This window comes from Erigeron canadensis, chromosome 4, assembly GCF_010389155.1.
Source record: "Erigeron canadensis isolate Cc75 chromosome 4, C_canadensis_v1, whole genome shotgun sequence".
NCBI classification, from domain to species: Eukaryota; Viridiplantae; Streptophyta; class Magnoliopsida; order Asterales; family Asteraceae; genus Erigeron; species Erigeron canadensis.
Window position 1 is genome coordinate 32,614,709 of NC_057764.1, and position 17,561 is coordinate 32,632,269.

At 35.5% G+C, this 17,561-nt stretch overlaps 2 protein-coding genes across 2 annotated transcripts; one reads left to right on the forward strand and one right to left on the reverse strand.

Moving 5' to 3' along the window:
* Positions 1–923: 923 nt before the first annotated feature.
* LOC122595379 (probable alpha,alpha-trehalose-phosphate synthase [UDP-forming] 10) lies at positions 924–7,773 on the forward strand. Its single transcript, XM_043767730.1, has 4 exons — positions 924–1,063; positions 3,257–5,318; positions 5,845–6,118; positions 7,325–7,773. Exons 2-4 carry the CDS (start codon positions 3,343–3,345, stop codon positions 7,634–7,636), a joined length of 2,562 nt encoding a protein of 853 aa, XP_043623665.1. The 5' UTR covers positions 924–1,063; positions 3,257–3,342; the 3' UTR covers positions 7,637–7,773.
* Positions 7,774–9,992: 2,219 nt separating this feature from the next.
* On the reverse strand, positions 9,993–10,919 carry LOC122597432 (F-box/kelch-repeat protein At3g06240-like). Its single transcript, XM_043770026.1, has one exon. It carries the CDS (start codon positions 10,917–10,919, stop codon positions 10,107–10,109), a length of 813 nt encoding a protein of 270 aa, XP_043625961.1. The 3' UTR covers positions 9,993–10,106.
* Between the last annotated feature and the right edge of the window lie 6,642 nt (positions 10,920–17,561).

The window sequence follows — 17,561 nt, forward strand, 5'->3', positions numbered from 1 at the left end:
TCCATTTATAATTCTTTAGAGAGTTTTCCATCGTTAAAAAATAAATAAAAATTTTGAAAACGTGTTCAAATTAGAAACTGACTAATTTTTCTTCTGGCATTTTTTATTTAATACTAAACAAATGCCTGTGCGGCGCGACGGTGGCGGTGGTAGCAGCGGTGGTTGCGTTGTGGCTATTAATCTAAAAGTAGTTGACATAAAAGTGGTTATGTGGTTATTTTCACAGTTGAAGTATGCACATTGTAAATAATTTCATTTAAGTTATTTCTAGGTATATTAGGTAGAGATATTTAAATGAATGAATAAAGGATATGAATAGTTTGGATTTATAAAATTGTTTTTTGAGAAATTTGAGGGAGTACTTGTTTTATAAGATAGTTTAAAAATTTAGATTTAGATTATAGTGACTTGAAAAAAAAAAAGAAGATCCGTTTCAGTATTTCCCTTAATTAATTTACAACCATACGAAATTACGAAGAATCGCAAAGCAATGTTATTAAAAAAAAAATAAAATAAAAATTGAATGAATCAATGGATATATTAGTAAAATGTCAAACTGGATCAATAAACCATGGTTGAAAGCTCTTTTAACTATAGATACGAGCATAGTACCCGCGCGTTGCAGCGAAATTTTATAATTAATTTTGTGGATGAACACATTGGTTACATAACGTGTCAAAAATATAAATTATGAGATTCTGTCCATTGTTTTAAAACTATATAAAAAGATCAATGTTAATTAAATTAGAATCAAAGATATAGGTAAAATATAAAGTAAATGTGATGGGTAATATGAGAATGAAAAAAAATGCTTAATCTTAATTTTAATACCCTGTATAAAGGTTATAGAAAAGGTAATGTCAACTTTATCCTCTCTTTCCATCTCTCTCTCTCCATACAGACAATCTCTCACTATATATATAACCTCTCTCTTTTTCTCTCACACAGCACCGGACGATAAATATCTCGCACCGCCGTTCGTCTTCCGACAGTACATCGTTCACCTCCGCACCGGCCTTCACTTTTAAAAACGAACGGTTGTACATACATATATACATTGACTGTAAGTATATATATATATATGGAAATGATCAATTCGATGCTTCTATACAGCTATATATACTCGTTATGTTTCTATATTTATAATAAAATAATATTATATATATATCGTATTATTTTATCAAAATATGTCTAGTTTCTAATTTCAAGCGAAGCTATGTTTATATAGTTATATAGAATTTTTTTATTGCTCTCTCTCTTACTGACACACGTACGCATACTTTCTCACTCACACACAAACCGATGCGAACAATGTGTACGCTGGCGGTGGTACGCCGGTCACCATCGCATCGGTTTTCCGATGACAACCGAGTGGTTGTACGTATCATGTGGGTCCTAACATTTGATTTTATGATCAATCAGTGGATTTTTCTTTTGCTATGCTTAAGATTGTTATTAGAATTCAGATTTTAATTTCTGGTAGCTAGCCTCATGAGTCTCAAATTATTTGCTTATATTTAATTGGATGTGAGACGAATGTTGATATTTATTTTCTTTGAGGTGGTGGATTGATGATAACAAAGTAAATTAGTCTAGAACCTATATGAACGTTAGTTCTAGTGACATATTTGGCTGTCTTATCAGCGTGGAACAACATACCAAAGAGTTCAAACAAAAATGAATATTTACATATTTTGGTTCTAAAGTGTTCGATTTAAACTTTCATGGCCCTAGGCCTCTAGTTCGTCCACTTTTTAGAAGACATGAAGCAATATATAAGGTAATTTACTTATGACCTGAAGTAAGGGTTTTGGCTATGGATTTAAACTATTTGTCGACGTTAATGGACGTGTAACAACTCTAGACTTCATCACTTTCCTTCTCAACAGTTACAAAGTTAAGGAATCTTGGTGCACTGTAGTCATCCTTCCATCTTGAAGTAATTATTGACATCATTCTTCTAAAGGAGGGGATAATATGAGTTTTGACTTTTGATTTTCAACTTATAGAGACCAAAAGCGACTCTTTAAAATGAAATTAGTTACTCTCGGCGAATTATGTCATCTCTCCGGTCTATGCCTAGAAATTGCTTGTTCATTTGCTACCATGCTAATGCATATCATAATAGTCAGTAATGTGCTTGCAACTAAAAGATAGTTACTATATATATAGAATTATAGATATAGCCATAGGACAGACACATTTTATATATGCCAAATACAAAATTGAATGTTTCCTGGTTTGGCATTGTATAAAAAATGTTTCTATAATTATAACTAAAACATTGGTTATTTTTGAAGAATTTAAAATAAACCAAGAAACTGTTTTTAGTTCAACTTAATCTGAGATGACCCATTTTATCGCATACTAAGCATGACTTGTTTTAACCCAAACTCAATTTGAGTTTTTACCAAAGCTGCCCATTTTCCCACTTTTGGGGATGATGATAAGGTATAGACATAATGTTCTAATTTAGCAAATCTATCTCTTCCATCCTTCAAAATATATGAGTTGTTACCATGTATTCCAACAATAAAATTGCAATCTTTAATATTGCTGCAATGTGTATCATCCAATAACATAATTATTTGTTCTAATTCCATGTTATCACATCTTTCCAATATTGACCATTATCACTGCTATAAGTGTTCCCAGCCTCTATGCACTATAGGTGGCAATCTCGATCGAATTGGCTCAGTGGGATGTTTTGGGTTATATTTTATCTCAATTGGATAAATTCAATAACGTTAGTTTGGTGGAGAATGGATCAAGCAGGTTACACATGATAAAAGTTATTAAACAATACGCACATCCTCAATGATCTTTCTATTCATATATGTCGGAGGAGCAGCTAGTCCAACTTATTTTTAAAATTATTTGTACAATATAGATTCTAATCGAATATGTATCTGCAAACAATCTAAAAATGGACTAAATAGTGTTTGGCAGGTCAACCCAACACCCTTGGCTTGTATTGATAGTGATCTGTGTCAACCTGAATACATTGACCCATTACATGACCCCCTGAAGTGAGGTAAATGCCGAGGAACCCCTTAGTCCCGTAGAGGAATTTTTCCTCTCAAGCTAGCTCATATTGCCAAGTCTACTATGGATACATGCTTCACTACCATCACAGCCATATTGTCTTACACCCCGAAACTTTGTTGTTTCCTTACACCTGTGTCTAGATGATCAGTTTTCTGGTTCCTGGATGCTAATTAACACTACCTGCACATCTGTTTTATATGTTTTGCAGGGCCGCAAAGCAGATTTTTCCTGCGAGTCACTTGTCTTTCATTATCAATACTGTATGATCATCTGAACAGACTTGTTTTATGAAATATGGCATCAAAATCTTACGCAAATATATTGGATCTGGATCCTGATAAGTTATTGGATATCCCTCAAACTCCCAGAGCTCTTCCGCGAGTGCTAACGATGCCAGGAATTATTGCTGGGGTAGATGAAAACGATGTGGATTCAGATAAAACTTCATCTGGTTGCCGAGAGAGAAAAATTATTGTGGCGAATATGTTACCTTTACATATTCAGCGGGACCCAGATACTCTAAAACTGACTTTTAGTTTTGATGAGGATTCCCTCTTATGGCAATTAAAAGATGGGTTTTCTGCTGAAAGTGAGGTTGTTTATATAGGTTCACTTAAGGTTGAAGTAGATGCTACTGAGCAAGAAGAAGTTGCTCAGAAACTTTTGGAAGAATATAATTGTGTTCCCACCTTTCTTCCTCAAGACCTCCACAAAAAATATTATGGTGGTTTCTGTAAGCATCAACTGTGGCCACTTTTTCATTACATGCTTCCCATGTGCCCGGATCACACCGATCGCTTTGATCGTGTTCTTTGGAAAGCCTATGTATCCGCAAATAAGATATTTGCAGATAAAGTCATGGAAGTTGCTAACCCAGATGATGATTATATATGGGTTCATGATTATCATCTTATGATCCTACCCACGTTCTTGAGAAACCGTTGTAATCTAGTGAAACTTGGTTTTTTTCTCCATAGCCCCTTTCCTTCATCAGAAATATATAGAACTTTACCTGTAAGAGATGAAATTCTGAAAGGGCTTCTCAACTGTGATCTAATCGGGTTTCATACATTTGATTACGCACGTCACTTCTTGTCATGTTGCAGCAGAATGATGGGATTGGATTATGAATCTAAAAGAGGACATATCGGGCTTGATTACTTTGGTCGAACAGTTTATATCAAAATTCTTCCTGTGGGTATCCATATGGGTAGGCTAGAATCTGTATTGAAGCTTCCAATTACACTGCGAAAAGTCAAAGAAATAGCCAAGCGCTTTAAAGGGAAAAAAATTATAGTGGGTGTTGATGACATGGACATTTTTAAAGGGCTCAGCCTCAAATTGCTAGCCTTTGAGTATCTTCTACAAACGTATCCACTACTTCGTGGTAAATTGGTTTTGATCCAAATCGTGAACCCTGCAAGGAGTACCGGAAAAGATGTCCAGGAAGCAAAGAAGGAGACTTATCTAATTCTAAACCGGATCAATGAGGCGTATGGGTCACCTGATTATCAGCCCGTGGTAATAATTGACCGGCCCGTTGCTCGTTATGAGAAGTCAGCTTATTATTCGATGGCTGACTGTTGCATAGTCAATGCTGTGAGGGATGGGATGAATTTGGTACCATATAAATATATTGTTTGCAGACAACACTCACCATATTTTGATGAAAGGACCGGTGGCGAGGAGCCTCCTCACACAAGCATGCTGGTTGTGTCTGAATTTGTCGGGTGTTCTCCTTCTTTAAGTGGTGCTATACGGGTTAACCCATGGGATATAGAATCAGTGGCTGTAGCTATAAACTCTGCTATAGTAATGAAAGAACCTGAGAAGCAATTGAGACACGCAAAGCACTATCAGTATGTAAGTTCTCATACCGTGGCTTACTGGGCTCGTAGTTTTATGCAAGATTTGGAGAGATCATCAAAAGATCATTATAATAAGCGTTGTTGGGGTATTGGTTTCGGTTTAGGTTTTAGAGTTGTTTCTCTATCTCCTGGTTTCAGAAAACTGTCTCCTGACTATATAGTCTCGGCATATAAACGGTCAAAAAGAAGGGCCATATTTCTTGACTATGATGGGACACTCGTTCCACATTCGAATATTGTGAAAACTCCCAGCCCCGAACTCATCACTATTTTGAATACTTTATCTGACGATCCCAAGAATACTGTGTTTATTGTCAGCGGAAGAGGAAAAAGCACATTGAGCGAGTGGCTTGCCCCATGTGAGAGGCTAGGCCTGGCCGCCGAACATGGATATTTCATAAGGTATTATTCCTAAAATATTTGAACTATCTGAAGGGGGTAATATGGGTGGGATCAGTGAGTTTATATTTAGTTAATAATGGTTTGGGTTGCGATGGGTGGTCTTGGCATGGTTGACATGCAAACAGCTTTTTGTCCATTGTTGGCACTTTTTATATGCATTAAATTTTTTTTATTTACAGAGAAGGAATTGATGCATTCAAAACAATACTAGTAAGCTACATACTTGATCACGGCGATACATCTTTGTATAGGATGATTCATAGGCTGTAAGCATTAAAAAATAGACTTGGTTGGCTTCCAAGCCGGCTGACCCATTTGTCTTGTATCTTTTTAGCGGTTCTTGCCTAATTTGATCCTTCTGGGATTAAACACAACCCAAATTAATCATTCATAACTTATAAGTACATGGGCTGAAGATGCCACCTCTAACTAGCTTCTCCTTCTCACCTTTTTTGTTTGTGTACTTGCAATGTTATTTACTGACCAAAAAGTAATATGTAACATGTCATTTGCTTTTCCATTGCAGATGGAGTAAGGCTTTGGGATGGCAACCTGGTCTGATGGGTGTAGATCATAAGTGGAAAGAAATTGCAGAACCTCTGATGGAACTTTATAGAGAGGCAACAGATGGATCGACGATTGAGAACAAAGATAGTGGTCTAGTGTGGCACCATCAAGATGCTGACCCTGACTTTGGCTCTTGTCAAGCTAAAGAGTTGGTGGTACATTTAGAGAACGTGCTTGCCAATGAGCCAGCACTGGTTAAACGAGGCCGACATATAGTTGAAGTTAAACCTCAGGTATCATCATTGTCTTTCTGTCTTCTCTCACCGCTCATTCATTTATCCATCCGTGTGTAAATATTAAGGTCACATGTTGGGCAGGTTAGGGTTGAATCAGGTAATTAGTGTTGATTGTGATTACATAAATTAGCTTTATTGAAAAAATATGTTCATACTTTAACTAAATAGCATAAGAGGTTTGATGCATTATAGATACATTGGACTTTCGATACGTATGACCTGTAGGAGGTGAAACACATGCTGAATCTTCCCATTCGTAAGTGAATGGTTGAAATAGTCCCGTAGCAAGTACTCATTTCTATTTAGTTGTTTTCTTACTCTGTCCGGCTATTGAACCTGTTTCCTCTGCATATGGTAGAGTTAGACAGCTTAGAGAGCTCCTCAAAGGGCTAGTTCTCACTCTGTTTTGGGGACCCCCAAGACTGTCTTTCCTAGTCTATATAGGTCAATCTCATCTGCTAGCGCTTCTTCGTTACTTGGTCGGGACACATTCATCGATTTCTTTTAATTCTTCCTGGGCTTGCAAGTGACCTACTTCTTTTGGCCGTTCTTGCTGTCTTAAGTCGTCCTCTTTTCTTTATAAGCTGTTAATTGATTACCTCTAAAGTACGCTAGATTCAAGTAAACTGTTTTTGATGTCACTGAGTTGCGTCAGTTTGAGTCAGTCACCGTCTGTAAAGAATAATGCATATAGTTTTTAGGCATCAACAAAGGAGTTGAAAGCTGATCTAGTTCTTATTCTATGTGGCTAAATTGGTGTGTTGGGTAACATGTCAAGCTTGAAAAATTTCTGGTATGAGCTGGTTGGGTTGGCGGTGACCTGTAGGCACCTCTTCATTCTTTGTATATAAGATATTTACAAGGCTTTATGCAATGGAATATATTTCGGATAGCTGACAATTTGTTTGACCCACTTGATTCTGTTTCCAGTCAAATTGTTAAGCTTAACCCATTTGACCTGGTCAACGCAACCCATATTGATCTGGTTGTATATATAAATGGGTCGGTTTGGCCTACTTCATATGATAGGTATATTTCTGCTCTTAAGCTATAAGGCTGCAAAACCAGAAGTTAATCGAATATTGGTGTGTCTTCCTATAGCGTTCCACAACTTTTCTTCTTTCCTGATATACGTCTTTGAAAGATCGCAACATCACATAGATTCCAAAATGGCACAAGACCTAATTATGCAAATTGTTTCAGGGTGTTAGCAAAGGCTTAGTTACAGAGAAAATTCTTTCTGTCATGATAGAAAAAGGAGAACGTCCAGATTTTGTGACGTGCATTGGGGATGACCGATCAGATGAAGACATGTTCGAAAGCCTTACGAATATGGTTTCAAATACTCCAGAGATATTTGCTTGTACAGTTGGAAGGAAGCCAAGCAAAGCAAAGTATTACCTTGACGATACTGTAGATGTCGTTAGATTGCTCTCCGGGCTCGCCAATGCTTCAGATCCCAAACCTAGTAATAATTTACCTCGGTTCCAGGTTGCTTTCGATGCGGTTTTTTGAGATACATCAATATGAAAAACGTGTACGGTTTTTTTTTTTTCTTTCGGAAAACGCTTTTAGGATTTGTTCAACTAGAAGAAAGAAAAGTTGATGTGAGTCAAGTTTCATTCAAGTAAAGTTTTGGTGTTCCACAGGTATAGTTCTCTGTTTTGAGCTTTTGGTAATTCAAGTAGGGAATAACATTTTGGGGGTAATCTTGCTAACATTTTCAAGTACTGAAGTATCAGGTACGGTTACAGTTTTGTATTGAGCACTAAAAATAGCGGTTATCCGTGAAGTGACTTTCTTTCAAAACTACAGAGACAAGGGAAGAGTGTTTTATTGCCTCAAGTTTTGTTTTTAAAGTAGATCAGTTTGTTTTCCTTCAAACTCAGAATCTAATCCACAAAGAATAATAAATCAAGTTCCCGGACCAATGAATCTTATGGACAAGTCCAAGAAACCAGTAGGTACGTGCACATATCGATCAACACAGTTGTTATGCATCAAAACTACTTTAGAAACACAAAGTGGATAACTTCCTGATACCTTTGGGTCTATAGGTGGCAAAATCACGATAACAAAACTTCTAAACTTCTTTATAACATACTAAATATTATTGTAGAAATTTCAATAGCATGATATTATACGAAGTACAAGAATTCAGAGACTGAATGCCTTTAGAATATTCTTCGGTCAACTTTTAATAACTGACCGGTTCTATAAATTACCACTAAATTGTTATCAAATTGAAGGCATACATCCTGCATAAATTGTTCAATTTGCAACCTAGAACATTATCAAAAAGATAAGTTTTTGTTATCGAATTTAAGGTATTAATTTCAATAACAAAAAGGAGCTTGAAGCTCCACCAACCCAACCTCATGACCCATTTCAAATGGTTATAAAAATGACCCATTTTGATATACATCCACTTGACCCATTTACCCAACCATGCCATTTTTCATGTTTTTGGTGACGAAATCGACCCCTCACCTGGTGTTTTGGCTGCAACCTCCGATCATCATTTTTTCATAAATAACATAAGCATGGTGGGGATTCCCAGAGAGGCGATACCCTCTAACTAAACACATTCGCCTCCAAGCCCATAACTTGTAATTCTGTATACATCCTACCTGCTTTCTCTATTCTTTCAACAATACCAAGAATGAGTATCAAAACATTATAAGTATGCAAAGTTGGAGAAATCCCTCGAGCCCACATCTCATCAAAAAGCCCCAAAGCATCCTCTATTCGTCTAACAGTCCCAAGGCCATTAATCATGAGATTGTATGCAATTACATCAGGGTCAGGATCCGTTTCCTTCATTTGTTTAAAATAGTACATTGCATCAGTTTCCTTAATTTGTTCAAAATAGTACATTGCATCATTGACTTTTCCAACTAAGCATAAACAGTCAACAAGAATCGCGTATGATTTCAAATCGGGTCTTATTCCTTCTTTTACCAGCTGGTGTTTCATACGAGTTAGAAAGAACGATAATCTGTTTTTTAAATATGTGACTTAGGAGGTTTTATGCATTACACTTTGCTAGCTTGGTTAAACTGAGAACGATAATCTGGTGTTTCATACGAGTTAGAAAGAGCGATAATCAAATTGGGTCTTATTCCTTCTTTGGCCAATTTGACCCGTTTCCTTTCAAGCTAATATTTTTTGTTTGAAGATATAACCAGAATCAACCCATTCACAAGTAAATGGGTTGAAACTGCATGCCACCTCCGTCGAGTACACTAACAATAAAAGCACAAAATCTAAATGTGTTGTTACGTCCATCCTCATCACTTGCTTGAATAACTACTCTCCAAGAAGTCTATATAAAGATTGAATTTACCTTAACCGTGTCTCGCAGGCCAGGAAAAATCCATGGACCTTACTTAACCAATGTCCCACACTGGTCATCAAAGTTGATAACAATGTGCCATACACAGAACTGGTATCAATATCATACAACATTCTGTTCCAGATTTTGCTGTCTGGATGCAAAATCTTAAGCCCAATATATGGTCAGAGTGTATTAATGAAGTTCCAGGAGAGCAACAAAGCAGAAAGTGCGGAACCCAGAAAAGACGAGCATTGTTCATAACAAATACCCAACAGATGTCCTACCCGGCCCAAGTCAAACCGATGGCAACCCAAGAATCAGCATATGGCAATTAAAAATCCCAAGTGAAACATGAAAACCTAAATCCTAAAATCTATACAATCGGGCGGCCATCTCGAAACATATAAACAGGAGATCCTTATGTTTTCGGGATCCCAACAACACCCAACAAAAACATACATATGGTCACACGGATATATCGATACATACACTAGCAGAGAATACATAAACAAAAGCTAAGAAGATAAAGATATAGATGGCAATCGAAATAAAATATATTTGAAAAAACAAACTGTTGATTGATTACTTTTTGTACTCGATATACGATTTGGCTGAACTGCCATGAATACATAAAACAATGCCTTTTTATCATTCATAATCTTGGCAAACGGTAAGGATGTGTTGTGAAAATGACAAAAGATTGGATCTAAGTTTTCCATAAATCAGCTTCACTAGCTTTAGAGCCTGCATTGTGTCTTCCGGGTGAACTTGTTCTACAACTTTTTTTGGTACGGAGACAAGACTTTCAAAATAACTATCAAAAACCTGAAACATAAGACTACTCCAAACATAAGTGTTTTCACTTAACTTTCCTTTCTTAAAATCATATATCACCATTTGACCTTTTCCAGCCACCCGAATTTTGCCATTCTCATCAAAAATCACCGGTCTCTCCATGCGAAATTCAGAATTGAATGTATCAAGTGGAATCTTGGACCAAGAGTTTTTAACACCGTACTCATTCATCAACCAAACTTTTAACTTTTCATGGTTCACATAAATGGCAAGCTTTCCATTAATGACAACAAGTTTGCATTTACTAATCTTTCTATCAATATTACTTAAATCGGGTGATGGGACTTCGCTAAAAGACTCATCTTCTAAACTAAAAGCAACCATTACACTCGAACCATCAAACTTATTAGCAACCGAATGAACAAACCCATTAACATAAACAGCAGGAGGCGAAAGAGTAAAATCATAAGGAATGTCAACGTTCCAAGTATTACTTTTAAGGCTATAGATAGACAAACAACTGATAGTGGGTTTATTCAACTCAAGAAAGTGAGAAAGGGATATAACCTTGTAATCATCTGTAACCGAATCATAACCAACTCCGTACCTGTTGCGGGTTATGGAATAACCAACTGTTGGTGTATGACTAGGTAGTGGCCATCGCATAGACGCCCTAGTAGTTGGGTTCAAGAGCACGAGTTTTTCGTAACGAAACAATTTTTTGCAACACAAGAACCCTTCTTAGCTAAATCAACTGGTGGTATTATGTATATTATTTATGGTTTTCTGGTGACGGTTACGGGATTTTTGGTGTCGGTTATAAATTGGGCTGACAAGTTATAATTCATATTGGACTGGGCTGATTCACGGGACTTAAATAAATTCTATACTTGATCCGTAGGGCTAGCCATGAGCCCATGAGTTATCCGTCATTTATATTTACGAGCATTTTAGTGCCCGCGCGTTGCGGCGGTGAGATGGTGGAGGTGATAGGCAAATCATAGAGTATGATAACCAAATGCCTTAGCCGTATGGGCTCCGCCCTCAGATTTAAAAATTCGTCGAAAGTATATCGAATGACATCTCTAATGAAAGAATATGAAATTTTAAAAGCACCCATATAATTTTTATAATTTATCAATATACGATTTTTGAGATAAAAGATTTTGAATTAATTGGAGGAAAAAATGATTCATGGAGGAAAGAGAAAAAAATGAGTGGTTGAGATTGAAGGGTGTTATAGGTATATTAGGTAGAGATGTTTAAATTAGTGAATAAATAAGAGGGGTAATTTAGTTAGTTCAAATCCTTAATTGAGAATTTGTAAAAGGACAAAATGCTTTATAAGATAGTATTAGATATTTATATTTATATTTATATTTATATTTATACTAAGCTCATTTGTAATAGTGAAACGACAATAAAGGATGCGTTTTACACTATTCACATTGGTAAAAAAAAGTAAATTATATCAAACTCTTAGGCCAAATATAAAACTACAAAAATAGATTAAATAAAACAAAATATCTTGCACCAATTAGAATAAAATTATCGGTCATTTGCATTAAGTTGGATCTACAAACTAAAATACTACCGTTTGTAGAAAACTAATACAAAGCTGCCGGCTATGACAGTTGTCACCGCCGACCACCAACCGTGGATATGGTTGTTGTACACCACCATTGCGTCGTCCACTGCCGCTATTGTTAAAGTTTATATCACCGTTGACACACCGAAATGCCAGTACATTCGGATCCAAACCAGCCTCATCAAAAGCCGCAATTAAGGTCGGCAATTTTGACACGAAAACTGTTAACACGACACGACCTGTTCTTAACAGGTTTCGTGTTTGGACTTAACAGGTTTCGTGTTTTAACAGGTCCAGACCAGTTAAGACACGAAATATCTTAAGAGGTTCGGACCCGTTAGACCGGTTAAAGACCTGTTAATTTATAAATATATATACCTTGTTAAAATAAAATATGAAACCCTAAATAGTCTTTTTCCAAATACGCCTCCCTAGACCCTCCTTTCACGCACGGCTGCCTCCCTCCCTCCCTTCTTTTTCCACTCGTTCCTTCCAAATCCAACCTTCCACTAGATCAATCATCAATCGACAATCATCAAGAACATGTTGTGTTGATTAACTCGTAACTTCGGATTAATTCGTAATGATCAAGAACTGATAGTAACTTCTTTATTTTGTACTTCTTCCTTGTTTTAATTCGTAATTAAGTTATTTTGTGTTGATTAAGAACATTGATTAATTCGTAATTGATTAATCAATACTTTTGTGTTGATTCAAATTGATTTATATTTTTAAATGCTTACCCACTGGGTAATACCCAGTAACGTATTGTTTCATATTGAGTTAATATTAAGAACATAATGATATATTCAAGCATTTCAATGGTTACCAGATCCAGATAATTAAGAACAAAAATTTACTTTTCGATATGAGCCAATACCCTCTGTTTTTTGTATGCATGCGTGTACTTTCTTGATTGTATCATTATGTTTTTTTAGTCAATATCCTCTGTTTTTGAGTTATCATTATGTTAAGCCTTAAGACTTAACTATATGCATTTAAGACTCAAAAGACATATAAAATGAGTGTTAACATGTTCTTAATAGGTCCTTAACAGAATAACAGGTGTACCTGTTAATTTTTGTGTCGTGTTCGTGTCCAAGAAAAATGACACGAATTATTAACAGGTCGTGTTTGATCTTAACAGGTTCGTGTCTTAACAGGTTTCGTGTGACCTATTATGTCAGCCCTAGCCGCAATACCACCGCCATCTAAAATCATAACAAAATTAAAAATAAGATCTTTTGTTGTTTATCTATGGCAAAGATTATTAAAATTATTAGCAAGATTAGTATAAGGTAAAGTAAAAGAGGTAAGTTACTGAGTACTAAGTAGTGATTATAAATTTACAAATAAGAATGGGAATAGAATAAATAGGGGTAGAGGATTCCCTCAACATTACCCTAACATGACTCATGTTAGGGTAATCTTCACCCATGATTGGAAATCAAAGGCCAAGATTCAAGAATTCTCCAACTTGACTCAACTTGACCAATCGTATTTGTTTCAACATATTTCACAACTACATAAATTTATATGTTTATGTGTAACTTTGTATTTGCATAATAGTTTATCATATTTTATTTACCATTATTTTTTTGTATTATAATATAACAACATATTTTAAAACTACTCAAGTTATATTCGGATGATTAGCTAGTATGGAACGGAAAAAGTTAAAAAATAAAGATTAAAAGAAAAAGAAAAGAACTAAAAAGGTCCATACAAGGTTAGAAGAAGAGTCCATTAAAGTAGAAGTTTCATTTAAAGAAGAGCCCATAAAAGTAGGGGTTTGGTTTGGAGAGAAAAAGATGCTGGTATAATAAAATTCTCAAATGTCTATAATGTAATTTATTTCGATTTTCTCCATCGAAGCGGGGCAACCCCTCTAGTTCACATCAATTTAGAAGATTTGATTAAAATTGTTTGTATAGTTTGTTAGTAACGAGAGGGGTACCCATGCAATGCGGTGATATAATTTTATTAAGAATACTACAGGTATATCAGATATAGATATATAATTTGTGCATGTACGCGTTTACAGTTTTACATGACATCTCTCGCTACGATCAAGTGTATATTTCTATAATACATTATAAAGAAGTGACACCTATTTTTCAAATTCTCAATTAAGAAATTAAAACGCCTAAAATACCTATCTCTTTTTATAGATGATCAACCTTTTACCCCCCAAATATCTCTAATCACCACCACCTACGATCGCCACCAACCACCGCCATCTACAATCACTGCCGTCTACAACTGCCGCCAGCCACCGCCTTCTACAACCACCATCACCCACCGTAGTATAACCACCACCAGGCACTGCCGTCTACAACCACCACCAGCCATCGCTGTTTATAACCACCACCATCCACCGCCGTCTACAACCACCACCAGCAACCGCCGTCTATAACCACCTCCAGCCACCACCGTCTATAATCACCGCTAGCCACCACTGTCTACAACCACCTCTAGCCACGTCGTCTATAACCATGACCAGTCACCGCCATCTACAGTCACGATCAGCCACCGCTGTTTACAACCACCACCAACCACCGTCGTCTACAGTCACCACTATTTGCGGCTGACGTCACCACCGATGCCCTTAAGCCCCCATTCAATGAAAACTTTACTGGGTTGTTTTCTGAAATGGTGGTGAAGATGAAGGTATTGATTGGAATGTCACCGGGGCTGCTGTGGCCGAATTGGTCGACATATCTGTGATTGTTGTTTTTTGGGAGGAATTTAAGATAGTTTTGTAAAATGAGGAATGAAAGATGAAAGTGAGGGATGGTTTATAAGTCAAATGATTTTCAAATTTAAATTTCAATCAAATACCAAATTATTTTGACTCTTTTCCTATTCACAAAATCAATAAAAACTATCAAACATTAACATTGAATCCAAAAATCTCCTATCAAATAATACAAAGTTGCCACGTGCCACCTCTTATCTCCCATGATAACAAAAAGACACCCCAACAAATCTCCTGTCAACTAATAAAAAGTTGTCGTTTCACCTCTTTATCATTTAAGATAACAAATAAAAAACCTATCCATTTTCTTTCTTTCTTGTTCATTCATTTCTCAATCCCAATCTGCACCTTTTTTCCTCCCAAAAACATTTTTGAGTTTTTGTTTTGAGAGATAAGAAAAAAAAGCTTTTATTTTTGTATTCTTGAGTTTTTTTTTAAAGAAACAGAAAGTGAAGGGAAGAAAAAGTCAAGCATTTTTTATCCCAAAAATGGCATAATTTGGAAGGAAAGATTTATAATCCACTAGAAAATTACTAATCTACCCCCTCACCAAAGTTATAAATAAAATTTTAAAAGGGGCATAACTGTAAAATTATAAAGATAATATTAAGCAACTTTTCTTTTTTTATTCTTTTACATTCAACTCAAGAATGTGTTTTCTGGTATATATTATTTTTATCCTTTCTTCCTCTATCAAATCTTCTCCTTCCCTCTATAAAAGGTTTTTTTTTTCTTTTTTCTTTCTTATCCCTCAAAACAAAAATTCAAGAACCTTGGAGTTTGTTTTTGGGAGGAACAAAGGTGGGATTGAGAAATGAATGAACAAAAAAGAAAGAAAATGGATAGGTTTTTTTTTTGTCTTCTTAGATGATAAAGAGGTGACAAGTGACAGCTTTGTATTAGTTGACATGAGATTTTTTGGGGTGTCTTTTTGTTATCTTTGGAGATGGGTGGCACGGGACAACTTTGTATTAGTTTACAGAGGATTTTTGGATTCCATGGTAATGTTTGATAGTTTTTATTGATTTTCTGAATGGGAAAAGAGTCAAAATAATTTGGTACAAATGAGCCACTTTGATTGAAATTTAAATTTGAAAATCATTTCACTTATAAACCATCATATGTGTCTTCCGTCATTGATGATATCCGAGTGATCATCTGCATTTGAATAAAACAATTACCCGATTTCGGCCGTGATAATAGAGTAATCTGTACGCAAGAGTGCGATATTCCACATATCGCGCACGTTGTCAACTTTCGTCACCGCATTGTGCGGACATTATTGTTGTATAAATAAATTAATAGGGTTTTGGTGTTGGTTCGGTTATAGTTTATTGGGACAAATTTCGATTCATATTGGGTTCGGTTGACTCATCATTCATCGTACTTAAATTATGTATTTGTTCTGTAGGGCTGGCCATTGTTATTTTGTTAAAATTGCTTGTTTAATTAATTGACGACAAACAAACAATAAAACACAAACTTTATTTATTTTTATTGTTTGTGTTTTCGAGTCGTGAAGACTTTGAAATTTGATATAGGAGTTAGTTTGAAAGCTAAAGTGACCAATCCTTGAACAAACTTGTCGAATTGACATAATAACATTGTTGTAGGTATGACCATCGAAAGTTTATATGGATAAAATCAACTTATCAATAAGTAAATGGGCTTTTTACTTGGAAAGTATCTCAACTTGTCACTTTTTACTTTATTGAAATACAAACAAAATTCTGTCCTATTATGGGGAAAAAAACCCGGCTAAACCATCTATATTGGAATTTGACCGGCTGAGACATGACATGTAACAGGTAAACACTTATTTGACAGCATGTGTCAAAAGGACCCCACTTAATCAATCCAAATCATAATACACGTAATAAACTTACATTAAAATCTATATCAAAAATTAATCCCCAGCTGATTTGTTAGTCAAACATGAAGATCATGATAATCATTTTCAAATATGATAAAGTCAAAAAAGGAAGTCATATTTCTTCCAACGACAACATGTACTGCAACAACAAAATCAACCCGATTTTTGACAAAATCACCCAATTAATCATATATACAATAACAATTAACCCAATTACCTTTTACGGAAATAAAAAAAGTTAACAACAAAAGCAACCACCGATCTTTATAAACCACCTCGCCGGAAAACTCACAATCCAGATTACTTCTTCGTTGCTTCGAATTAGAAAACGAGATTAACACCAAAACGCTCAGAATCAAACCGCGAACAAACCCTGACAAGAAATTAATCCGATTGAGACTCGCCGGAAAACAATAAAAGCACGAGTGTTGCGTAATAACCCATGTTGCGGGCAGACAACAAAACAAGCCCATCACAAGAACCATTGAAAGTTATAAACTGCTCATCCAATTTATCAATGGGTAATCTTGTTGGTTTTAATACAATGGGGCCATCATCATCATCATCATCATCATCATCATCATCATCATCATGATGGGTTCTGATGATTTTGGAGTCTGTAAGTAGAGCCAACCAACTCTGTGAAACACATCTGAATCGGGCAACCGATTTGGACGGAAGACGGTATATAATCTCTGTAATGATATCCGATGGAATCACCATGCATGCGTTTTTTTTCACATAGCATCCCTCGCTATGAGTATGTATATGGATATCTATATGTATATATCTGCAGACCCGGACGGAAGTATCAAAAAATATATAACAAAGTTAAATATTAAAATAATAAATAATAAAACATGTGATATCAAAAAATAGAAAATCCTTAAAATTACTCTATCCGTACCAATAAAAACGTATAACTTAAAACAATCCAAATAAACAATGACCATCAACAATATAATATAATCATTAAATTTGTAAAAAAATTTGTTTTAAAAAAATACATACCAACTCATCAACAAAAATCATCTTTTAAGTGTTTTGGTTTTCTTTGCATCGTTCTAATCCGACGTAGTTCATAAATGC